This window comes from Lipophrys pholis (assembly GCF_963383615.2).
Source record: "Lipophrys pholis genome assembly, chromosome: 3".
Lineage (NCBI taxonomy): Eukaryota > Metazoa > Chordata > Actinopteri > Blenniiformes > Blenniidae > Lipophrys > Lipophrys pholis.
This window is the reverse complement of record NC_137627.1, coordinates 36,123,037-36,150,023: the sequence shown is the minus strand read 5'-3', so window position 1 is coordinate 36,150,023 and position 26,987 is coordinate 36,123,037. Positions and strand designations below refer to the sequence as shown.

The following is a 26,987-nucleotide window of genomic DNA, read 5'->3' as shown; positions in this document are numbered from 1 at the left end:
ATGCTTTACAGTGACATACTGATGCTTTACAATGACGTACTGATGCTTTACAATGACGTACTGATGTTTTACGGTGACGGACTGATGTTTCACAAAGATGTACTGATGTTTTACGGTGACGTACTGATGCTTTACAATGACGTACTGATGTTTTACGGTGACGTACTGATGTTTTACGGTGATGTACTGATGCTTTACAATGACGTACTGATGTTTTACGGTGACGGACTGATGTTTCACAAAGATGTACTGATGTTTTACGGTGACGTACTGATGTTTTGCGGTGACGTACTGACGTTTTACGGTGACGTACTGATGCTTTACAATGACGTACTGATGCTTTACAATGACATACTGATGCTTTACGGTGACGTACTGATGCTTTACAATGACGTACTGATGTTTTGCGGTGACGTACTGACGTTTTACGGTGACGTACTGATGCTTTACAATGACGTACTGATGCTTTACAATGACGTACTGATGCTTTACAATGACATACTGATGCTTTACGGTGACGTATTGATGTTTTACGGTGACGTACTGATGCTTTACGGTGACGTACTGATGCTTTACGGTGACGGACTGATGTTTTACAATGACATACTGATGCTTTACGGTGACGTACTGATGCTTTACAATGACGTATTGATGCTTTACGGTGACGTACTAATGTTTTACAAAGACATACTGATGTTTTACTGTGACGTACTGATGCTTTACGGTGACGTACTGATGCTTTACAATGACATACTGATGCTTTACGGTGACGTACTGATGCTTTACAATGACATACTGATGCTTTACGGTGACGTACTGATGCTTTACAATGACGTACTGATGCTTTACAATGACATACTGATGCTTTACGGTGACGTACTGATGCTTTACAATGACGTACTGATGCTTTACAATGACCTACTGATGCTTTTCAATGACATACTGATGCTTTACAATGACGTACTGATGCTTTACAATGACATACTGATGCTTTACGGTGACGTATTGATGCTTTACGGTGACGTACTAATGTTTTACAAAGACGTACTGATGCTTTACAGTGACGTATTGATGTTTTACGGTGACGTACTGATGCTTTACAGTGACGTACTGATGCTTTACGGTGACGTATTGATGTTTTACAAAGACGTACTGATGCTTTACAGTGACGTATTGATGTTTTACGGTGACGTACTGATGCTTTACAATGACGTACTGATGCTTTACAATGACGTACTGATGCTTTACAATGACGTACTGATGCTTTACGGTGATGTACTGATGCTTTACAGTGACGTATTGATGTTTTACGGTGACGTACTAATGTTTTACAATGACGTATTGATGTTTTACGGTGACATACTAATGTTTTACAGTGACGTACTGATGCTTTACGGTGACGTACTGATGCTTTACAATGACGTACTGATGTTTTACAATGACGTAGTGATGCTTTACAATGACGTATTGATGTTTTACGGTGACGTACTGATGCTTTACGGTGACGTACTGATGCTTTACGGTGAGGGACTGATGTTTTACAATGACGTACTGATGTTTTGCGGTGATGTACTGATGCTTTACGGTGACGGACTGATGTTTTACGGTGAGGTACTGATGTTTTGCGGTGAGGTACTGATGCTGTACAATGACGTACTAATGTTTTACAAAGACATACTGATGTTTTACGGTGATGTACTGATGCTTTACGGTGACGGACTGATGTTTTACGGTGAAGTACTGATGCTTTACAATGACGTATTGATGTTTTACGGTGACGGACTGATGTTTTACAGTGACGTACTGATGCTTTACAATGACATACTGATGCTTTACAATGACGTACTGATGCTTTACAATGACATACTGATGCTTTACGGTGACGTATTGATGCTTTACGGTGACGTACTCATGTTTTACAAAGACGTACTGATGCTTTACAGTGACGTATTGATGTTTTACGGTGACGTACTGATGCTTTACAATGACGTATTGATGTTTTGCGGTGACGTACTAATGTTTTACAAAGACGTACTGATGCTTTACAGTGACGTACTGATGTTTTGCGGTGACGTACTGATGCTTTACAATGACGTACTGATGCTTTACAATGACGTACTGATGCTTTACGGTGATGTATTGATGTTTTACGGTGACGTACTAATGTTTTGCGGTGACGTACTGATGCCGTACAATGACATACTAATGTTTTACAAAGACATACTGATGCTTTACAGTGACGTATTGATGTTTTACGGTGACGTACTGATGTTTTACGGTGACGTACTGATGTTTTATGGTGACGTACTGATGTTTTATGGTGACATTCTGATGTTTTACGGTGACATACTGATGTTTTACCGTGACATACAGACATTTTCTCTTGACTGGCACCTGGTTCTTCTTGGTGGAAAAACAATCTGAGGGACTAGGAGTCTGAGGACTCTGAAGGTCTCTGGTTCTGGGAGTGTGAAGGACTCTGAAGGACTCTGGGGTCTCTAGTTGTGGTTGTGGTTGTGGTAGTGGTTGTGGTTGTGGTTCTGCTTGTGGTTCTGCTTGTTCGTCTGGTTGTGGGTCTGGTTGTGCTTGTGGTTCTGGTTGTGCTTGTGGTTCTGCTTGTTTGTCTGGTTGGGGCTGTGGTTGTGGTTGTGGTTGTGGTTGTGGTTGTGGTTGTGGTTGTGGTTGTGGTTGTGGTTGTGGTTGTGGTTGTGGTTGTGGTTGTGGTTGTGTGTCCAGTTGTGGTTGTAGTTGTGTGTCTGGTTGTGGTTGGGGGTCTGGTTGTGGTTATGGGTCTGGTTGTGGTTGTGTGTCCAGTTGTGGTTGTGGTTGTGTGTCTGGTTGTGGTTATGGGTCTAGTTGTGGTTGTGGTTGTGGTTGTGTGTCCAGTTGTGGTTGTGGTTGTGGTTGTGTGTCTGGTTGTGGTTGTGGTTTTGTGTAAAGTTCTGGTTGTGGTTGTGTGTCTGGTTGTGGTTGTGTGTCCAGTTGTGGTTGTGTGTCCAGTTGTGGTTGTGTGTCTGGTTGTGGTTGTGTGTCTGGTTGTGGTTGTGTGTCCAGTTGTGGTTGTAGTTGTGTGTCTGGTTGTGGTTGGGGGTCTGGTTGTGGTTATGGGTCTGGTTGTGGTTGTGTGTCCAGTTGTGGTTGTGGTTGTGTGTCTGGTTGTGGTTATGGGTCTAGTTGTGGTTGTGGTTGTGGTTGTGTGTCCAGTTGTGGTTGTGGTTGTGGTTGTGTGTCTGGTTGTGGTTGTGGTTTTGTGTAAAGTTCTGGTTGTGGTTGTGTGTCTGGTTGTGGTTGTGTGTCCAGTTGTGGTTGTGTGTCCGGTTGTGGTTGTGTGTCCAGTTGTGGTTGTGGTTGTGGGTCTTGTTGTGGTTGTGGTTGTGGTTGTGGGTCTTGTTGTGGCTCTGGTTGGGGTTGGGGCAGTCGGTGCTTTCCTTCATGATCCTGCCCAGGAAGTGGATGTTTTTCCAGCACGGAGGAGAAATGAATCACATTAAAAGGAAATCAAGTGTAGAATGAGGTGACCTCTGACCTCTGACCTCTGACCTCTGACCTCTGACCTCCTGGCTGCTGGTGAACAAAGACGGCCATGACAGATTACCAGCTCATCTTCATCTTCGTCTTCCTCACCACAGGGAGCCTCTGTACAGCGGCTCGGCCACACTGTGTATTTGTTTGTTTTTGTTTTTGTTTTTGTGTGTGTGTGTGTGTGTGTGTGTGTGTGTGTGTGTGTTGTCACGTAGGATCTCCTGAACAGGTCTTATCACCTCCAGCTCAACATCATAAACAAACCTGCTTCTCTTATTTTTCTTTCATGTCTTCATCCCTCCTCCTCCTCCTCCTCCTCCTCCTCCTCCTCCTCCTCTTCCTCCTTCTTCTAGTCCTCCTCTTCCTCTTTCTCTTAGTCCTCCTCCTCCTCCTCTTCCTCCTCCTCCTCCTCTTCCTCCTTCTTCTAGTCCTCCTCTTCCTCCTTCTCCTAGTCCTCCTCCTCCTCCTCTTCCTCCTCGTCCTCCTCCTGCTACTCCTCCTCCTCCTCCTCTTCCTCCCCCTCCTCCTCCTCCTCCTCTTCCTCCTCCTCCTCCTCCTCCTGCTAATGCTCCTCTTCCTCCTCCTCCTCCTCCTCCTCCTCCTCCTCCTCCTCCTCCTCCTCCTGCTACTGCTCCTCTTCCTCCTCCTCCTCCTCCTCCTCCTCTTCCTCCTTCTCCTAGTCCTCCTCCTCCTCCTCTTCCTCCTCGTCCTCCTCCTGCTACTCCTCCTCCTCCTCCTCTTCCTCCCCCTCCTCCTCCTCCTCCTCTTCCTCCTCCTCCTCCTCCTCCTCCTCCTGCTAATGCTCCTCTTCCTCCTCCTCCTCCTCCTCCTCCTCCTCCTCCTTCTCCTCCTCCTCCTCCTGCTACTGCTCCTCTTCGTCCTCCTCCTCCTCCTCCTCCAGCAGGTTTTAACAGGAGAACCAGAAAGTGTTTGAGTAGAACAGTGAAAGAACTCTGAACTGGCTCCAAAACAAACATCAGATTCCTGCTTTGCCTCGTCAGCATGTAAAAACCTCGACCCTCATCCTTCATCATTCCTTCATCATGGTCTTCCTCGCCGCTCTGTGAGCAGTTTGTTTCCTCTTTGGATCGATGAGAGCGTTAATATGAACCCGATGTTCCACAGCAGTGAGCTCACCATGTGTTTCAAGTCTCTGCGAGTCCAGTTATTTTTATTTGGTAGTTTAATGACAGCCGGAGGGATCCGAGCGGCGGCGGGCTGGAGCAGCTCTGATCTGCTGCTCCGGCAGGGAGCTTCAGCCGCTCATCACATTCTATTTTCACGTGAGAAAAACGTCCATGCAGGTTTTTTTATCTATTGGGAGACAGACGATCAGCGTCAGACGGCTCCAGATATGACGGGCAGCTTGCAGTTATCAGCTCCGGCCTGCAGGGCGGCCTGTCCTCCCTCAGGTCCTCATTAGCGTGTGGGAACAGCTGCCTGCTTATCTTCCATCTGCAGCGTCATTCCTGCCTCTCAGTGAGCCCGACGGCCACGGAACAAAACCCAACGGCTGCTGGCGCTCTGTTGCAACACGACGGCCAAATATGGAGCTGTTTGTGTCGGAGCCTGACGACTCCACATCGCAGAGCGTCTGTCAGGATCTTTTCTTTTTTTTGTGAACTTACTGTGTGTTAGTTCCAGCTATTGGCAACATTAGCATAGTTTGTGCAACAGCAACAGCGCCCTCTGTAGCCACAACTGAGTCACGACTTCACGTCAAATTAACGCACAACAAGTTATTCAAACAAGCGAAGCCAGGAAAAGGACGTCATCTTGGGAAGTAGAAAACAACCCAAGGTACTGTTTTGAGTCGTAGCGCCCTCTATGGCCACACGCAGTAATCGCAGTCTAACGTCGTAACAAACCACCAGTCAGGACGCAGTCAACAGGAAGTAAACCAAGCTAAGCGAGCAGACGTGAGTAAAACTCAATACAACCGACCCAAGAGTTTGAACAACGATGCCCCCTGTGGCCACATGCAGAAATGACATAGAACCATAATTTCACCATGAACCAGCATCAAATATTTCAGTGATGCACGTAAAAGTGACGCAGACTTGATGGAAAAACAGGAAACAACTCAGGAGAAGTGTTGGAGAACGAACTTCTGAGGACAGATTGGACGTGACTGAGACTCTTTGACGTGACTTTTTGTCATGAGAAAGTGTTTTTGAAAACATTAAAACTCAAAGCAGCTCAGTTGTTGACGACTTGGTAGAAACTGACTCCAGATGCAGGATGGTTTCTGTTCGTCCGGGTCGTCGAGGGTTAAACCTTTGATAGTAGTCAGAGCTCTGCGTCCCTCGTTCAGCGTTTTCTTTCTTCCCTCTACACTCTGGTCATGTGACTTCCTGACGGAGGAAAACAAGCCGTGCGGATGTTTCCAATCTGTCCTGTTGTGAGGAAACGCTGCAATAAACAAGTTTGGGTTATTTTCGGTCCAGATGTGGAGGCGTGACCAACTGTTTTTGTTCGTGCCTCTGCAGCCTGGAGGGTCATAATGTGTTAATGACTGCGGATCAGGGCGATTGACTGAACACAGCTCTTCGTAGAGTGAACCCTCAGCGTTTGAGCAGCTTGTGTTCTGCTCTTCCTCTGAGGTATTTTCAAATGGAAGCGCTTGTTTAAAATCACAGCCTGAGACTCTCCGGCGTCCCTCAGAGCTCTAATCTGGGTCCTCTGTGTTTTTCATGTTCACTTCAGTGCTACTGTGAAATATGACTTGTAATCAGATTACACTGAGTGTACAGCATGCTGGCTTTGAGGAATGTGTTGCCAGCCTCATCTCTTCATCTCGGTCATGCTCTCGGAGGGCAGGAGGCCGTTTTATCTCCATGTTCTCATGTCAGCACCACTTGGCCTGCTTTCAGCACCGCAGCTCCTCCTCCACCTGAGCGATGATTCCTGTAAGGCAGAACTCAGGGCCACACTGTGCCCACCAACAACAGAAACATTTAATTACAAACATTATTTAAGATTTGATTTTATTTTCATTGACCTTTTTTCTCTTTATTTGTGATTTTCCTCTGAAAACTCGTCACGTTATGTTGAAGTGTGATCTTCATTGAGGTGACACTGTCCTCTTCTGCCCGTGTTGCGTTCAGGTGTATCTTCCTAATATTGTGTGCTGCGTTCAAGTTTTAGCTGACCACCTGTTCGTGTTGCGTTCAGGTGCGTCTTGTCCCCGGGGCTTGTACTACAAAGATGAACAAATTTGTGATTTTCTGGCGTATGATCGGAATTGTTTTTATTTCTAGACCAAGTTGCACAGACAAAACCCTCCAGATTCTTGACAATGCGACCTGGTGACCTGAAGCAGCTTTATGAAGTGGAACCGGTTCAGAGAAGTAAGAATGTGTGAGGAAGCAGCCAGAGAAAGGAAGCAGCACTGATGTGGGTCTTTCAGCGGCTGCGACTGAAAAGATGTGCAGCTGTCTTCTGTAAACTCTCAGGATCTTTCTTATTTCGACAAGTAGAAACTTGGCACTCGGTGAATGGCCACTGTTTCTGGAGCTCAGAAGTTTTACAGAACAGCTGGATATCGTCTGCATACAAGTGGTGGGACAGACTGAAACCCTGATGGTCTGGACTGCAGGCCTGTCCAGTCCTGGTCCTGGGTATACTGGAGCTCCTGAAGGTTTAGTGTGTGATGCTATAGAGAAGTGAATTGCTGTCGTCCAACATGGAGGAAACGAAGACATGGGAGCTTCTCAGCGTCGGCCAGGGTCAGTGATGGACGGAGGGTCGCATCGTTTATAAGGTGGTAGAAAGATGTTTTGCACAAATGTTTAATGTTGGAGTCGAACCGCACACCCAAGTCAGTGAGAGTGGAGGACAGTGGGATGGCGGTTGATGATGGGGTCAGGTGGAGGTTGATGGTGGAGGTTGATGATGGGGTCAGGTGGAGGTTTATGGTGGGGTTGATAGTGGGGGTGATGGTGGGGGTGAGGTGGAGGCTGATGATGGAGGTTTATAGTGGGAGTTGATGGTGGAGGTTGATGTGGGAGTTGATGGTGGGGGTTGATGGTGGGGGTTGATGGTGGAGGTTGATGGTCGGGGTTGATAGTGGGATTGATGGGGAGGTTGATAGTGGGGGTTGATTGTCAAGGTTGATGATGGGGGTTGATAGTGTGGGTTGATGGTGGAGGTTGATGATGGGGTTGATGGTGGAGGTTGATGGTGGTGGTTGATAGTGGGGGTTGATAGTGAGGTTTGATGGTAGAGATTGATAGTGGACGTTGATGGTGGAGTTTATGGTGGGGGTTGATGGTGGAGGTTGATGGTGGGGGTTGATGGTTGGGGTTGATGGTGGAGGTTGATGGTGGGGGTTTATAGTGGGGGTTGATGGTGGGGTCAGGTGGAGGCTGATGGTGCTGTGGTTGGACAGAAACCAGACTGACCCTTCATGAAGGTGGAGAGGCGAGACTGAATTCGTGATGCTAGTTTCTTCCATAATCTTCGAGAGAAATGGTGGATTAGAAATGGGAAGTTTGTGGGTGTGAGCCGGGTCTCTTCAGGACTTGGGTTATGGCGGCAGATCCGAGAGATGGAGGAACAGAACCAGAGGTGATGGAGGAGCAGAAGGAGGTGATCTGAGGTGAGAGGGAGGAGAAGATAATTTAACTGGAGCTGTTGGCAGTGACTGAAGCTGGCAGGTAGATGGTTTAGAGTTCTGGATGAGGTCAGAAAGGTTTGGTAAGAGGGGGGAGTAAAACAGAGGGAGGAGCCATGGAGGAGGTGGGAGGGGCAGGTTGGTGGATCCGGTCGATTATTGGGGTAAAACTATGTCATAAGAGAGTTGCAGTGGTCAGTGCAGTAGAAGTGTGGAGGAAATGAGTCTGAGGTGTCAGAATAAAGCCTGGATGTTCCCACTGACGACTTCAGCAGAATATTTGGTTGCTTGTGGAGCTGAATGTGGTCAAGGTACATTTGTTCATGACTTGTGAGAACAGTTTTGTGGTGGAATCTCTCCAACCTTGAGCAGCTGAAAACCAGGAGGCAGAATGGCTGAAGGAGAACGTTCTGGTTTTTAGTAGGGCACGTAAGTCCAGCAGGGTGTGGAGAACTTTACTGTCATGAGAAACCAGCTGATCAGGGAGATTTGCTACGCGTCTGCAGTTTGTGAAGATTTCTGGGTCCATGGCAGGTTTTTTAAGAAGAGGCTTGATTATGTCAGTTTTCTGTGGAGGTGGGACCAAACTGGACAGGAGGGACGGATTGATCATGGACGTACATTAATGGTGATGGTTGTTGTGACCAGGACTGAAGGAAACAGGTCGAAGACTCATTCTGACAACGTCCTGGAACTCCTGCTGGGAAAGAGGGAGGAAGGAGCAGGGGTGGTCAGGAGGAGTGGTGGTCAGGAGGAGTGGTGGTCAGGAGGAGCGGAGGTCAGGTCAGGGGGAGTGGTGGTCAGGGGGAGTGGTGGTCAGGAGGAACGGAGGTCAGGTCAGGGGGAGTGGTGGTCAGGAGGAACGGAGGTCAGGGGGAGTGGTGGTCAGGGGGAGTGGTGGTCAGGTCAGGGGGAGTGGTGGTCAGGAGGAGTGGTGGTCAGGAGGAGCGGAGGTCAGGGGGAGTGGTGGTCAGGGGGAGAGTGGTGGTCAGGAGGAGTGGTGGTCAGGGGGAGCGGAGGTCAGGGGGAACGGAGGTCAGGGGGAGAATGGTCGTCAGGTCAGGGGGAGTGGAGGTCAGGGGGAGTGAGGTCAGGAGGAGTGGTGGTCAGGTCAGAGGGAGTGGTGGTCAGGGGGAGCGGAGGTCAGGGGGAGTGGTGGTCAGGGGGAGAGTGGTGGTCAGGAGGAGTGGTGGTCAGGGGGAGCGGAGGTCAGGGGGAACGGAGGTCAGGGGGAGTGGTGGTCAGGGGGAGTGGAGGTCAGGAGGAGTGGTGGTCAGGGGGAGTGGAGGTCAGGAGGAGTGGTGGTCAGGGGGAACGGAGGTCAGGGGGAGTGGTGGTCAGGGGGAGTGGAGGTCAGGCGGAGTGGTGGTCAGGAGGAGCGGAGGTCAGGGGGAGCAGTGGTCAGAGGGAGCAGTGGTCAGAGGGAGAGTGGTCAGAGGGAGAGTGGTCAGAGGGAGAGTGGTCAGAGGGAGCAGTGGTCAGGGGGAGCAGTGGTCAGAGGGAGCAGTGGTCAGAGGGAGAGTGGTCAGGGGGGTCAGCGTGGATGTTCAGGTCTCCGTAATACCGTAATACCTGCAGATGTGGGTTAGAATGCAGACAGAAGGTTGGAGAAGTCTGGGCTGAGTTTTGGATTTGGTTGAGGTGACAGGGAGGTGAGGAGGAACGTCACAGGAAAAGGACATAGACCCGGATCCCTGGGTTGCTGACAGACCTCCTCCAGGACCAGCGCTGCCTGCCGGCCGGTGGATTTATCTGGCCTTCTTCATTGAGAGCAGTGACGTCAGGTTTCTGGGAAGTCATCAGGTCCAAGCGTCGGTCTAGGATGTGGTCATGTGTCCGAGAACCAGGCAGGATGTTTTTGTCAGAGATCGTGTTTTCAGCAGTTCCAACAGACGGTTTTTGTGACTTTGGAGCAACTCAGACCACAGCTTCCATTCCACCGACTCGTAATGCCTTCGAGTTTCCATTCAGTTCCCTTCAATTCAACTTTATTTGTACAGTACTGAAAGTCATTCAGGGCACTTTTACAGAGAAAGCCCAGCAAATTCATGGTTACATGTTCTGGGATCGTCGGCGCTCCGACGCAGTAGATGTTTGATGGTCGGTGCTGCTGACCAGAGGGAGGGGCTGGAGGCCCTGAGGGCAGCGGCAGCCAAAACAAGCTGGAGTCCACCTGCCATGAGTCGCTCCATTCAAACTCCTCGTGACGTGTTCTGGTGTTCCTCCTCCTCGTGTAACGTTCAGGTGATCCTCCTCCTCGTGTAACGTTCAGGTGATCCACCTCCTCGTGTAACGTTCAGGTGATCCACCTCCTCGTGTTGTGTTCTGGTGATCCACTTCCTCGTGTAACTTTCAGGTGATCCTCCTCCTCGTGTAACGTTCAGGTGATCCTCCTCCTCGTGATGTGTTCAGGTGATACTCCTCCTCGTGATGTGTTCAGGTGTTCCTCCTCCTCGTGATGTGTTCAGGTGATACTCCTCCTCGTGATGTGTTCAGGTGTTCCTCCTCCTCGTGATGTGTTCTTGTGATCCACCTCCTCGTGTAACGTTCAGGTGATCCTCCTCCTCGTGATGTGTTCAGGCGTTCCTCCTCATGATGTGTTCAGGTGATCCTCCTCGTGTTACATTTAGGTGATCCATCTCCTCATGTTGTGTTCTGGTGATCCTCCTCCTCGTGTTATTTTCAGGTCTTCCTCCTCGTGATATGTTCAGGTGTTCCTCCCCCTCATCACGATGCGTTCAGCGTTAACTTCAGGATTAATTCCGGTTTTCTCTTCTGGATTAACTTCAGAATGAACTCTGGTTTTCCGTACTGCATTGCTGGTTTACTTGTTACCTGGTAAATCACCGTGGTAACTGACTGAACCTCTAACCGGCTCCGGAGCAGGCTATGTTCTGGATCAGAGATCAACCAATTTAAAGCTCCGCCTCCTGACCAATTAGATCTCTTGGAAAAATGACCTGCCCATTCTTAGAAGATCCTGATTGGTGCTCGGATGTTGGGAGGAGCTTAGGAGAGGAAGAGTTTTTAGGGAAAGATGCTTTTGACATAATCAAATAAATCACAGAGTACATCTGAATTGTCCCTCATGTCTCCTTCTCTGTCCTCGTCTCCTTCACCCCGGAAGTCTTTTGTGTGGCGGCCATGATGAGGACTGTCTTAATTCTCAATAATCAAAGGAAAGGAGGCTCGTTGCTTCCTTTAGAACCTCCTTTAGCCTAGGAACCACTGATGCTTCCTTTAGAACCTCCTTTAGCATAGGAACCACTGATGCTTCCTTTAGAACCTCCTTTAGCATAGGAACCACTGATGCTTCCTTTAGAACATCCTTTAGCCTAGGAACCACTGATGCTTCCTTTAGAACCTCCTTTAGCCTAGGAACCACTGATGGTTCCTTTACCAAAGGAGACCAGCTCATGTTCCCCCACAACTCCTTGTGGCGACAACATTTAAAGGAACCCGCTCACCGGAGCGTTCAGGGAAACTCAGGATGACTGAAAAAGGAGCAGATCATGTAAGTTACCAAAGCAATAATCTGCCTAGAACCACTTGAGATCATCTAGAACCCAGATTAACTTTTTGTAGTTCATTTTCAGAAACTTGTAGTTCTTTCCCCACCATGGCAGACGTCACTAACTAGAGCCGCCGTAGCTTTATTATGACGTCACTAAGTGAAAGTCTGACTGCCTCACCACCGTGATCTCCTTTACTAACTCCTTTAGGAAGCCTCCTAACACCTTTACTATCTCCTTTAGGAAGCCTCCTAACACCTTTCCTTAACTCCTTTAGAAAGTCTCCTAACACCTTTCACTAACTCCTTTAGGAAGCCTCCTAACACCTTTTCTAACTCCTTTAGGAAGCCTCCTAACACCTTTCCTTAACTCCTTTAGGAAGCCTCCTAACACCTTTCCTTAACTCCTTTAGGAAGTCTCCTAACACCTTTCCTTAACTCCTTTAGAAAGTCTCCTAACACCTTTTCTAACTCCTTTATGAAGCCTCCTAACACCTTTTCTAACTCCTTTAGGAAGCCTCCTAACACCTTTCCTTAACTCCTTTAGAAGGTCTCCTAACACCTTTCACTAACTCCTTTAGGAAGCCTCCTAACACCTTTTCTAACTCCTTTAGGAAGCCTCCTAACACCTTTCCTTAACTCCTTTAGAAAGTCTCCTAACACCTTTCCTTAACTCCTTTATGAAGCCTCCTAACACCTTTTCTAACTCCTTTAGGAAGCCTCCTAACACCTTTCCTTAACTCCTTTAGAAAGTCTCCTAACACCTTTCACTAACTCCTTTAGGAAGCCTCCTAACACCTTTTCTAACTCCTTTAGGAAGCCTCCTAACACCTTTCCTTAACTCCTTTAGGAAGCCTCCTAACACTTTTCCTTAACTCCTTTAGGAAGCCTCCTAACACCTTTCCTTAACTCCTTTAGGAAGCCTCCTAACACTTTTCCTTAACTCCTTTAGGAACTCTCCTAACACCTTTCCCTAACTCCTTTAGGAAGCCTCCTAACACCTTTCCTTAACTCCTTTAGGAAGCCTCCTAACACTTTTCCTTAACTCCTTTAGGAAGTCTCCTAACACCTTTCCTTAACTCCTTTAGAAAGTCTCCTAACACCTTTACTATCTCCTTTAGGAAGCCTCCTAACACCTTTCCTTAACTCCTTTAGGAAGCCTCCTAACACCTTTCCTTAACTCCTTTAGAAAGTCTCCTAACACCTTTCACTAACTCCTTTAGGAAGCCTCCTAACACTTTTCCTTAACTCCTTTAGGAAGCCTCCTAACACCTTTCCTTAACCCTCATCCAGGGGTTAAGGTAAAGTCCACAGATAAGGAGAGAGGAGGGACAATCCGGATGTACTCTTTGTCTTTGAAGGATGTTTTGTTCTTGTTCTTGACTCGTTTCAAGTCTGTTTAGCTCCACGAGGGTTGATCTGGAATAATGAGCTTTATAATAATAATAATAACGTCACGGTGAGTTATAGGTATATAAGTTAAATTCTGACACAAAAGGCACTCATCCGGGGGCGGGGCCTCAAAAGAAGTGAAAGTAAAGGAAGCTCTGCTCCAAACCTCTGAGCTGTAATAAAGTGAACCTGAGTGATCACAGTGCTTCACTATATACTGACCATCAATCAATATCGTAGAATCTCACAAGTTGCACATTGACAGAGTCACAAGTTGCTGCAGCGTTGCTTCCTGGCTTTGGTTGCAGCAACAGTGTTGCTTTTTCCCTGGATGATGTTGGAATTCTTCATGTTGCTCCTCCTGGTAAAGTCAGCTGCTCTGCAGGGTTTCTGATTGGCCAGATGCTGCAAGCTCCGCCCCTTTTATGTGACCGCACACTGATCCTGAAGGGAAACTGAGTTGAATAACTGAGTTGATAATCTGCTTCGTAGGAAGGCAAATGTCTTGGTAAGTTAACCCAGTTGACAGAGAGATATCCAGGGTATGTTGAGCCCAGTTCAGAAAATAGAATTCCTCCTTATGGTGCGTTTAGGTGTTCCTCCTCCTTTTGGTGCGTTCAGGTGTTCCTCCTCCTCATGGTGTCTTCAGGTGTTCCTCCTTCTCGTGGGGTCTTCAGGTGTCCCTCCTCCTCCTGGGGTCTTCAGGTGTTCCCCCTCATCGTGTTGCGTTCAGGTGTTCCTCCACCTCCTCGTGATGCATTCAGGTGTTCCTCCTCGTCACGATGCGTTCAGGTGTTCCTCCTCCTCGTGTTGCGTTCAGGTGTTCCTTCTCCTTGTGTTGCGTTCAGGTGTTCCTCCTCCTCATCATGATGCGTTCAGGTGTTCCTCCTCCTCATCATGATGCGTTCAGAGGTTCCTCCTCCTCGTGTTGCATTCAGGTGTTCCTCCTCGTCACGATGCGTTCAGGTGTTCCTCCTCCTCATCATGATGCGTTCAGGTGTTCCTCCACCTCGTGATGCGTTCAGGTGTTCCTCCACCTCGTGATGCTTTCAGGTGTTCCTCCTCCTCATCGTGATGCGTTCAGGTGTTCCTCCTCCTCGTGTTGCGTTCAGGTGTTCCTCCACCTCGTGATGCATTCAGGTGTTCCTCCTCCTCATCATGATGCGTTCAGGTGTTCCTCCTCATCATGATGCGTTCAGGTGTTCCTCCTCCTCGTGTTGCGTTCAGGTGTTCCTCCTCCTCGTGTTGCGTTCGGGTGTTCCTCCACCTCGTGATGCGTTCAGGTGTTCCTCCTCCTCGTGATGCGTTCAGGTGTTCCTCCTCCTTGTGTTGCGTTCAGGTGTTCCTCCTCCTCGTGTTGCGTTCAGGTGTTCCTCCACCTCGTGATGCGTTCAGGTGTTCCTCCTCCTCATCATGATGTGTTCAGGTGTTCCTCCACCTCGTGTCTGAAACTTCTCCTCTGCTCCTCCCTGCAGGAGCGCCGTGTTTGGACCTGGGGAACCGGGTCATGTGCCGCTGCCGCCCGGGGTTTTCCGGCTCTCGTTGTGAGACCAACATCGACGACTGCGCTGGGAACCCGTGCCACAACGCCGGCACCTGCATCGACGGCATCAACGACTTCACCTGCTCGTGCACGCTGGGCTTCACCAGCAAGGACTGCTCGGTGCGCACGAGTCCCTGCGACCAGCTGCCGTGCGACAATGGTGGCACATGCTACACCCACTTCACCGGGCCCGTGTGCCGGTGCCCGCCGGGCTTCATGGGAGCTCGCTGCGAGTACGTCGACAGCACGCAGCCCAAAAAGCCGCCAGAGGAGGGCGACGCCCCGCCGGCGCTGATCGCTGCCGTGGCCCTGGGGCTGGTCACGCTGGTCCTGCTGGTGTACGCCGCCGTGCACGTTCTGCGTCAGCTCCAGCACGGCCGCCATCCCACCGCCATCGGCGCCTCGGTGAAGAACGACCTGGAGACGGTGAACAACTGCAACGCGGTGATCGGAGGGGGCGGGCCCAACAACGGCGGTCTGCCGGGTGTGGTGCCAGGGAACCGACGGGAGAAGGAGGCGTTCCTCATCCCGAGAGGTCACCTGAAGGTGTCCAACAAGGACGCGGCGCTGCTGGAGAAGGGTGGCGACCACGTCTCCATGTTCAAAAACAAGATGGCGGATTATAACCTGGCGAAGGAGGAGCGGCACGCTGAGAAGAACAAGTTTGACCTGTGAGGAGATTTTCATGTTTACTCTTTCCTCCTGGTCTTTCCCTCCTTTGTTCCTCGTCTCGTCCTCCGACTCTCAACACAGTTTCTCTGCTGCTGTTGTTGTTGTCGTTGCTGTTGTTGTTGATGCTGTTGTTGTTGCTGTTGTTGTTGTTGCTGTTGTTGCTGCTGTTGTTGCTGTTGTTGCTGCTGTTGCTGCTGCTGCTGTTGTTGTTGCTGTTGTTGTTGCTGCTGTTGTTGTTGATGCTGTTGTTGCTGCTGTTGTTGTTGTTGATGCTGTTGTTGCTGCTGTTGTTGTTGTTGCTGCTGCTGTTGTTGTTGATGTTGTTGTTGCTGCTGTTGATGCTGTTGTTGTTGTTGCTGCTGTTGTTGTTGTTGCTGTTGTTGCTGTTGTTGTTGTTGCTGTTGTTGTTGTTGCTGTTGTTGTTGCTGTTGTTGTTGATGCTGTTGTTGTTGTTGCTGCTGTTGTTGTTGTTGCTGCTGTTGTTGTTGTTGTTGTTGTTGTTGCTGTTGTTGTTGATGCTGTTGTTGTTGTTGTTGCTGCTGCTGTTGTTGTTGCTGCCTTTGCTTTGATCCCAATATCACTTCCTGTTGCTCCAACTGTTGGTATCTTGGTTTTTGTTGGTTCTGAGGCCAGAGGCCTGTACTAGGAACCTGATCAACATATCCAGGTTCTCTGTTTCCTGGTGGACTGACCCTGATCATGACCAAGCAGGTTCTCAACTCTCTGGTTCAACACAGACCAGGTGTGAGCGTCCACATGAAAGGGGCGGAGCTTGCAGCATCTGACCAATCACAGAAGGAAACACTCTGCAGAGCAGTTTCCGGATTACTGGAGGAACAGTTAATCTCTGAGATTATGAAGAATTCAATCACATCCAGCAGCTCAAAGCAACACTGCTGCTGCAGCCAAAGCCAGAATATTCCTGATTTGTTAATCCTGACTTGGTGAGATTAGAGCAGATTAATTGATCAGTGTTATAAAGGAACAGCACTGTGATCACTCAGTTCCACTTTATTCCAGCAGAAAGGTTCCAGGCAGAACTTCCTCACTGCTCTTCTTTTACTTTAGGTTCTCCATCACTGGTTCTGAGGCGGAGGTTCTCTTGTGTTTCCTGTTGGAATATTAATTCATCACCATGACGACACCAGTAGTTCTGGTTCTATAAATTCATGGTTCTGCAGTTCTGTCAGGTGTGATCATGAACCTCATTATTCCAGATCAACCCTCATGGAGATAAACAGACCTGGAACAAGTCCAGAACAAGAACCAGAACCTCCTTCAGAGCCTCAGAGACCAGGATTTATTTTATTATGTCTAAAGATTGTTCTAGATTAATTTATCATCTCCTCTCTGCTGCAGCTCAGAGCTGAACCTGCCCACCAATCACCATCATTTAAGAATGGGCGGGGCATTTCCCAAGTCCAGGTTTAGTCTGGAACTTTACTGTGAAAGAACTGTATTTAGTCTGGTACTTTTACTGTGAAGGAACTCTGTTGTCAGTCTGTTGGCATAGTGACCGGTGGTATCAGGGCTCCATTGATGAAGCTTTTTATTCTGGTTGTTCAGACGCTTAACTCAAGGTTCACATACTCAGAGTTGATTGAGATCATTCAGATCAGCTGTTCTGGAACCAAAAACCAGAGTTTCACCTCAGAGTTTGTTGAACCTCCTACCTGGAATACCCCTCTGGGGCCCGGGATTAACATACCAGGATATCCCTGTTCGCGGGATTAACATACCAGGGTATCTGTTACCTGGATTAATTTACCAGGATATCTGTTACCTGGATTAACATACCAGGATATCTCTGTTACCTAGATTAACTAACCCAGACATTCTGGATCCTGATCAGCATTAACATGAAGCACGTTATCAACTCAGTAGTTCAACCAGAGTTTTCCTTCAGGATCACAGTGTTCACATGAAAGGGGCGGAGCTTGCAGCGTGTGACCAATCACAGAGCAGCTGACTCTACCATAGAGGAGCAGTTATTGTCAGATTCTCAAGACACAGACACAAGTTTGTCAAGTCCGCGTCTCACACTCTGTGTTCACTTCCTGTTTTGTTATGTAATCCTCTGTCGGTCTACGTTTCTCTCACTTGTTTTTCTCTTATCTTTGGTTTTCTCTTCTGGATTAACTTCAGGATTAACTCTGGTTTTCTCTTCTGGATTAACTTCAGAATGAACTCTGGTTTTCCGTACTGCAACGCTGGTTTACTTGTTACCTGGTAAATCACCGTGGTAACTGACTGAACCTCTAACCTGCTCCGGAGCAGGCTATGTTCTGGATCAGAGATCAACCAATTTAAAGCTCCGCCTCCTGACCAATTAGATCTCTTGGAAAAATGACCTGCCCATTCTTAGAAGATCCTGATTGGACATGATCAAATAAATCCTGGTCACTGAGCCTTTGAAGGATGTTTTTGTTCTTGACTTGTTCCAGCTCTGTTTAACTCTTTAATGAGCACAATATTAATAATGATAATGATAATAATAATGATGATAATAATAATAATAATAATGATGATGATGATGATGATGATGATGATGATGATGATGATAATAATATTAATAATGATAATGATCATGATAATGATGATAATAATGATAATAATAATAACAATAATAATAATGATAATAATAATAATAATGATAATAATAATGATGATAATAATAATAATAATAATAATAATAATAATAATGATGATGATGATGATAATAATATTAATAATGATAATGATAATGATGATAATAATGATAATAATAATAACAATAATAATAATGATAATAATAATAATAATGATAATAATAATGATGATAATAATAATAATAATAATAATAATAATAATAATAATAATAATGATGATGATGATGATGATGATGATGATGATGATGATGATGATAATAATGATAATAATAATGATGATGATGATGATGATCTGACAAAAGTGCAGAAACATGAATTGATTGAGTGCACATCCACTCATGCCGTTCTGGTGAGGAATTAATATTCCAACACAAAACACGCTCACATGGGGCGGAGCCTCACACAAGGGGCGGGGCCTCATACAAGGGGCGGAGCCTCCGACTGGTAGAAACTCCGCCTCAGAACCAGTGGATGTAAAATGTAAAGTAAAAGAAGAGCAGTGAGGAAGCTCTGCCTGGAACCTTTCTGCTGGAATAAAGTGAAAGTGAGTCCGTTTCTATTGAATTGAATGAATTAATGTGCTCTAATCTCACCAAGTCAGCATTAGGAGAGCAGGGTTACTATGGCAACAACACATCACCAGTAGGGTAATACGACATTTTGAAAAACGGGAACAAGTTGACATTTTGAAAAACATGGAGAGTCTGATTGACCAGTTGCAGTTTCACTTCAGGCCTGAAAGAGGAGTGGAGGATGAGGAGGAGTGGAGGATGAAGAAGAGTGGAAGATGAAGAGAAGTGGAGGATGAAGAGAAGTGGAGGATGAGGAGGAAGGGAGGATGAAGAGGAGTGGAGGATGAGGAGGAGTGGAGGATGAGGAAGAAGGGAGGATGAAGGGGAGTGGTGGATGAAGAGAAGTGGAGGATGAGGAGTGGAGGATGAAGAGGAGTGGAAGATGAAGAGAAGTGGAGGATGAAGAGAAGTGGAGGATGAGGAGGAAGGGAGGATGAAGAGGAGTGGAGGATGAGGAGGAGTGAGGATGAGGAGGAGTGGAGGATGAGGAGGAGTGGAAGATGAGGAGGAGTGGAGAATGAGGAGAAGTGGAGGATGAGGAGGAGTGGAGGATGAAGAGGAGTGGAGAATGAGGAGAAGTGGAGGATGAGGAGGATGAAGAGGAGTGGATGATGAGGAGGAGTGGAGAATGAGGAGAAGTGGAAGATGAGGAGGAGTGGAGGATGAAGAGGAGTGGAAGATGAGGAGGAGTGGAAGATGAGGAGGAGTGGAGGATGAAGAGGAGTGGAGGATGAAGAGAAGTGGAGGATGAGGAGGAGTGGAAGATTAGGAGGAATGGAGGATGAGGAGGAGTGGAGGATGAAGAGGAGTGGAGAATGAGGAAAAGTGGAGAATGAAGAGGATGAGGAGGAGTGGAGGATGAAGAGGGGTGGACCTTTTCTAATGAGGACATGCTCCTGGAACAGTTTTTCTTTTAGACGAGTCGGAGTTGTTCTTCACTGTTGGGCCTTATTACTATTTAACAGCTCGACTGGTTCTGATCTATTCATTGTTCTCTTATATTGTTATTTTAGTGGTTCTGGACATTGAACCAGGGAACAGGTATCCTGGTATGACAGGTCGTATTCAGGCCTCTGGGCAGTTCAATTATCATGGAGTCACACTTCTCCGCCTCCTGGGGGAGTCTATGTAGGGTTCTGGAACGAGACAGAACGATAGTCCAAACTCAGATACAGAAAGAACAACAGACCAGCTCTTCATCCTCTTATTGAGGGACACGGGACTTTGCTAGAGCAGTCTACATGTGTTTTGTGGATCTGGAGGAGCCCTAGACCGTGTCCCTGAGATGTCTTGTGGGAGGAGCTTAGGATTATGGGAGGAGGTGATCCGGTCTTTGTCCTCTCGTTGTAAGAGCTGCGTCTGTAGACCAGCACTAAGATAGACTTGTTCGGGGTGGACCTGGACCTGGACCTGAAACCTGAACCTGGCCTCCACTAGGGCTTCTTCTTTTCACCCCTTTTGTTTGTGATCTTCATGGACAGGGTGTTGAGGCACAGCCGGGGTGAACAGGGCATCATGTGGGGGAGGGGTGCAAGGCATCATGTGGGGGAGGGGCACAGGGCATCATGTGGGGGAGGGGTGCAGGGCATAATGTGGGGGAGGGGCACAGGGCATCATGTGGGGGAGGGGTGCAGGGCATCATGTGGGGGAGGGGTGCAGGGCATCATGTGGGGGAGGGGCACAGGGCATCATGTGGGGGAGGGGTGCAGGGCATCATGTGGGGGAGGGGCACAGGGCATCATGTGGGGGCGGGGTGCAGGGCATCATGTGGGGGAGGGGCACAGGGCATCATGTGGGGGAGGGGTGCAGGGCATCATGTGGGGGAGGGGTGCAGGGCATCATGTGGGGGAGGGGCACAGGGCATCATGTGGGGGAGGGGTGCAGGGCATAATGTGGGGGAGGGGCGCAGGGCATCATGTGGGGGAGGGGTGCAGGGCATAATGTGGGGGAGGGGTGACGTCGCAGCTCGTTGCCGTTGTTCACTGGAACGGTTCACTGCTGGGTGTGAAGCGGTTGAGCTGTAGATCAGTTCCTCCAGATCTGAGTCCATGGTCCTCTCCAGGAAGGGGGTGGAGCTTCCCCAAGTGGAGGAGTTCAAGTATCTCGGGGTCTTGTTGAGGAGTGATGGAGGAGGGATGGTGAGAGAGTCCACAGGTTGAGGCTGCAGTAACAGTCACTGTGGGACCGTTGTGGTGAAGAGGAGCTGAGCCTTTAAGAAAAGCTCTCCGTTTACCGGCCGCTCTACATCCCCTCACTGAGGTCAGGAACTCTGGGGCGTCACCAAAAGAATGAGATCACAGGTACAAGCGGCCGGAATGAATTTTTCCTGCAGGGTGTCACTCTTGGTGACAGAGCGATAGAATGACAGAGTGACAGTGATAGAGTGAGAGTGACAGAGTGAGAGTGATAGAATGACAGAGTGAGAGTGATAGAATGAAATAGTGATAGAGCGAGAGTGACAGAGCGAGAGTGACAGAGTGAGAGAGTGATAGAGCGAGAGTGACAGAGCGAGAGTGACTGAGTGATAGAATGACAGAGCGAGAGTGATAGAATGAGAGAGTGATAGAGCGAGAGTGACTGAGTGATAGAATGACAGAGCGAGAGTGATAGAATGAAAGAGTGAGAGAGCGAGAGTGACAGAGTGATAGAGCGAGAGTGACTGAGTGATAGAATGACAGAGTGATAGAGCGAGAGTGACAGAGCGAGAGTGACTGAGTGATAGAGTGAGAGTGACAGAGCGAGAGTGACTGAGTGACAGAGCGAGAGTGACAGAGTGACAGAGTGACAGAGTGTGGAACTCAGTCATCAGGAGAGAGTCCAAGTAGAAACGTTACTCCTCCACAGTGACAGGAGCCAGTTGAGGAGGAGTGAGTGTGAGTGTGTTTCCTGTTGGAATATTAATTCATCACCGTGACGACAGGAGAAGTTCTGCTTCTATAAATTCCTGTTTGTGCAGTTCTGTCAGCGTGAGCATTATTATTAAGCTCATTATTCGAGATCAACCCTCGTGGAGCCAAACAGACTTGGAACAAGTCAAGAACAAGAACGAGAACAAGAACAAGAACAAGAACGAGAACAAGAACAAGAACAAGAACAAGAACAAGAACAAGAACAAGAACCTCCTTCAAAGCTCAGTGACCAGGATTTATTGGGTTCTGTCAAAAAGATTGTTCTAAATTAATTTCTCCTCTCCTCTCCACTGCAACTCAGAGCTGAACCTGCCCACCAATCACCATCATTTAAGAATGGGCGGGGAATTTTCCAAGAGATCTGATTGGTCAGGAGGCGGAGCTTTACACTCACTGTGATCTTATCCAGAACATATCCTGCTCCGGAGCAGGTTAGACATTCAGAGTCAGTTACCATGGTGATTTATCCTGGGAAGAAGTGAACCAGCATCGTAGTACGGAAAACCAGAGTTAACCCTGAAGTTACCTGGATAAGAGAAAACCAGAGTTAATCCTCAAGTTACCTGGATAAGAGAAAACCAGGTATAGTATGGTACGTTATGGTATGGCACAGTATGGCACAGTATGTTATGATACTGTACGATACATTATGATATGGTATGTTATGTATGGTACGGTACGGTACAGTACGTTATGGTACAGTATGGTACGTTATGGTATGGTTAAATACGTTATAGTACGTTATGGTATGGCATGTTACATTATGGAATGGTATGGTACGTTATGGTATGGCATGTTACGTTATGGAATGGTATGGTACGTTATGGAATGGTATGTATTGTACGGTACGGTACAGTACGTTATGGTACAGTATGGTACGTTATGGTATGGTTAAATACGTTATAGTACGTTATGGTATGGCATGTTATGGTATGGCATGTTATGGTATGGCATGTTACGTTATGGCATGTTACGTTATGGAATGGTATGGTACGTTATGGAATGGTATGGTACGTTAAGTCAAGTCAAGTCAACTTTATTTATATATATATTTATATAGCACTTTAAAACAGCTGTGGCTGAAGCCAAAGTGCTTCACATAAACGACAAAGTAAAAACAAATTACAATAGAAGAGTAAAAACAGTGAAATACAGTAAAAGAGCAGGGGTGTAGGGGTGGAGCAGCTCAGAGAGGGAGGGCGGGGCCAGACCATTCAGAGATTTAAAAACAAATAAAAGAATCTTACAATGAATTTTAAAATGACCAGGCAGCCAGTGGAGAGACTCCAGAATGGAGTTCTGAGCTCCGTCATACCTGCTCCAGGTAGAAGGTGGACTGCAGCGTTCTGGACTAACTGGAGAGGAGCGAGGGAGGACTGGCTGACTCCAGACTTATGGTACGTTATGGTACGGTACGGTATGTTATGGTACGGTATGTTATGGTACGTTATGGTACGGCACAGTACGGTACAGTAAGTTATGGTATGATACGGTATGTTATGGTACGTTATGGTATGATACGGTACGTTATGGTACAGTAAGTTATGGTACGGTATGTTATGGTACGGTATGTTATGATACGGTACGTTATGGTACAGTAAGTTATGGTACGGTATGTTATGGTACGGTATGTTATGGTACGTTATGGTATGGTACGGTACAGTAAGTTATGGTAAGTTATGGTATGATACGGTACGTTATGGTACAGTAAGTTATGGTACGGTATGTTATGGTACGGTATGTTATGGTACGTTATGGTATGGTACGGTACAGTAAGTTATGGTATGGTACGGTATGTTATGGTATGGTACAGTAAGTTATGGTACGGTATGTTATGGTATGTTATGGTATGGTACAGTAAGTTATGGTATGGTATGTTATGGTACGGCACAGTAAGTTATGGTATGGTACGGTACGTTACCTATGGAGGTAAAGTGATGGAGGTACAGTGACTCGGTCCGTGCAGCTTCTTACAAGGTATATCCCAGCCTACATTAGTGGTGATATATATATATATATATATATTTATTTATTTATTTATTTTTTTTTTCCTTTTTCTCCTCTTTCATCATCAGGTCGGATTTATTTTAAATATCGGTATTGTACCATTTAAGTGAGGTCAGATTTTGAACCTTTCAGTGTTGGTTTTGTATTAATGAGGAAATCAGTCCAAATAAACCCTCTGGCTTTGTACTTTTATTGCTCAAATATTGTCTTTATATATTATATAAACTGTACTAATAAGTAATACTAAAACTAAAATTCAACCAGCAGATGAAATGACTCCAGTCCAAACATCTGGATGATGTAACATTTCTCACAGTCCTGACAGCAGAACCACCACAGGAGGAACTTCTCCTGAATGTGATCCTGGTCTGGAGCAGGCCAGCTGCAGAGGATCAGTCACCATGGTTACTAGTCCAGGATAAACTTAGCCTGCTTTCATGAACCCACTGGAGGATACGTTAATCCAGGATGGACAAGATTTCCAGGCTTAATCCCTCATCCTGGTTTTGTGCAGAACCCCCTGGAGGTTCCTGGGTTTTCGACCAGTAGAAAGGAGGCGGAGCTTACAGGTGCCCCAGGTCCTGTACTCTGTACTTTGAAGGTTCTCTGGAGGAAGTACCCTGAAAGGACTTTGTTGTATCTTTGGCACGAAGTAAATAAAGTTGAATTGAATTGAACAACCAACAGGAAGGACAACAACACATGCAATTTAAAAAAACAGTAAAAACAACAAAAGATGCATAAATAAAACCCCTAACCTTTTAAACAGAAGAGCAACAAACACAAAACAATATGGACAATATGGACTAGCAGAACAATAACAACTCAAACAACAACAACAAAACCCACAAAAAACAAAAGCAAAAAGAAATAAATAAATTTAACACAAATTACAGCAGCATCAACTTTAGAAGCAACGAGGAGAGAAACAATGATTAAAATGGTCACAACGACAACAACAACAACAACAACAACAACAACAACAACAACGACAACAACAACAACAACAACAACGTCAAGAACAGGGCCATGTTCCAGAAAGTGGGTTAAGTGAAAATTCAGAGTAAGTTAACCCTGAATTGAGGGAAAGAGACATAACTGAAACTCAGTCAGTCACCATGGCAACAGACTCTCTGAACAGAACCTGCTCGCTGGCAGGTTCACTAGAAGAAACCTGGAGTTTCTACCAGGCTCCTCCCACCTGAAGCTCCCAGAAATGATTTGAGATTACTTACGTCATGAGAGAGTATTCGTGGGGAAATTCCTTCCTAAATTGCCCCGTCAGAGGGCTTTTAATGCAAAATGGTGGTTTTCTTTATAAAACCTGTAAAGCAGCAGTGGTTAGAGAACTCTCCTGCATTGAAACAAGTTTCTATTTTATCTTATTTATTTATTTATTTATTTATTTATTTATATATATATATATATATATATATATATTTATTTATTTATTTATTTTTGGGGGGGCGGGGGTATGTGTGTCGTACTTTTAGTGTTTTATTTTATTGAGTGTTGATTTCCACATGGTCCCATCTGAAATGGACCCGCTCTACTAACATGTGTAAACATTGTGTTAATCTTCTCAGTAGTACACATTAACAGAGGACAAGTTCAAAAGCTTGTTAGGGGTTAAAATGACTATTTTTTAATTGTTTAATAGCCTCCATCAATATCCAACAATATCAAGACTGAAATGAAAATGAAAGTGAGGCCCAATTATAGCATGAAGGCTTTTTCCTTTTCATTCTGAAGGATGTTTTTATATTTCATTCCAGCAGCTTCCAGGTTGTCTTCCTCCTGTTGGATTGCACCTCAATGAAATTCAGATTTTAAGCCTATTTATTATTTCTACCCGTCTGCTGCCATCTAAACTTTCATTTCAATTCTCTCGTCGTCTCTCTCCTCCGCTGCTGCAGCGCCGGGACTTTTACTGTGAAAGGACTGGGTTTTCTGTCTGTTGCCATAGTGACCGGTGGTGTCAGGGCTCCATTGATGAAGCTTTTTATTGTGGTTGTGCACAAGCTGAACTCAAGCTTCACAAACTCAGACTTGATTGAACTAATTCCGATCAGCTGGTCTGGAACCGGAAACTCTGAGTTTCATCTCAGACTAAGTCAAGTCAGAATTCAGGGAGAGACTCAGACTTTGTTGAACCTCCTACGAGTGTAACGGTACCAACATTTTGGTATCGTTACTGATACCAAAATGTAGTTTGATACTTTCGATACTTTCGATACTTTCGATACTTTCCCAAATAAAAGGAAAACACATAAAACGTCATGAGATCCAGCCTGTCTTCAGGAGGACCAAAGTCTTTAAATGGTTTGTTACTATGCAGTACTCTTTATAACATTAAATGGCTCAAATAAAATCTTTTTATATTGTATTCTTTTATATTATTTATTATATTACATTTATAATACTAATATTTATAATAGCTTACATTGATTTCCAGAGCTATTTTTTCATGGTATATAAGTTATTAGTTGTGGATCTGTGAACTCCTTCTGCAGGTCTGGATGTTTAGCAGGTTAGTAGTGTAGCAGGTTAGTAGAGTAGCAGGTTAGTAGTGTAGCAGGTTAGTAGTGTAGCAGGTTAGTAGTGTAGCAGGTTAGTAGAGTAGCAGGTTAGTAGTGTAGCAAGTTAGTAGTGTAGCAGGTTAGTAGTGTAGCAGGTTAGTAGAGTAGCAGGTTAGTAGTGTAGCAGGTTAGTAGTCTTGCAGGTTAGTAGAGTAGCAGGTTAGTAGTGTAGCAGGTTAGTTGTGTAGCAGGTTAGTAGTGTAGCAGTTTAGTAGTGTTGCAGGTTAGTAGTGTTGCAGGTTAGTAGAGTAGCAGGTTAGTAGTTTAGCAGGTTAATAGTGTTTCCACTCTGGACCAGACGTGTTCTCTAACACTGTTTACTCAGTGGAGCTTCAGTGTTGATGGAGACACCGTGCTCTTTTGTTCTGAAGCCAAAGTACTTCATATAGTACTTCATATAGTACTTCATATAGTACTTCTAGCACCTGTTTTTTCTACAAGTTGTGGCCTTGTGGATGTATATGTCTCTCTCTCTCTCTCTCTCTCTCTCTCTCTCTCTCTCTCTCTCTCTCTCTCTCTCTCTCTCTCTGAGTCAGTTACACATGCTCACTCTCACGTGGACGCAGACGCCATGTCATTTACTCGTGCACATCTGGTATTCTTTTCAAAGTACAAGCTCGTTTGGGAGAAGATTGTTTTGAAAATACATTGTTCTGACTTTTATTTTGAAGTTGTGTAGGTCGAGTATGAAGCGCTTATTCAGTTATTCAGTTGTGGTTCTCGGGTCGGAGCGCGGGAGCGCTCACCGTCTCGGAGAAACCGGAGTGCAAAAAAATGGATTTAAAGAAAAGAAAAGAAAAGAAAAGAAAGCGGAGCTGCTTTCTTTTCTTTTCTTTTCTTTTCTTTTCTTTTCTTTTCTTTTCTTTTCTTTTCTTTCAATCGTCCAAAACATCCAAAACAAGTGAGAAAGAGGAGCAGCGGCCCGCCGCCGCCTCAGAGACTGACTCTCCTCGGTGCAGATTACAACAGTGACGCTCCGCGGCCACGGAAAAAATAAAAAGATACCGGTACCGGCCG

The 26,987-nt window shown here is 46.4% G+C and overlaps 1 protein-coding gene across 1 annotated transcript in view; it reads left to right on the top strand.

Moving 5' to 3' along the window:
* dlc (deltaC) overlaps positions 1–26,987 on the top strand; it is a 111,059-nt gene that overhangs the window by 73,546 nt on the left and 10,526 nt on the right. Inside the window, exon 8 of the mRNA XM_080460064.1 lies at positions 14,516–15,254. Coding sequence (XP_080316190.1) covers positions 14,516–15,254 — 739 coding nt within the window. The remainder of the gene's footprint in view (positions 1–14,515; positions 15,255–26,987) is intronic.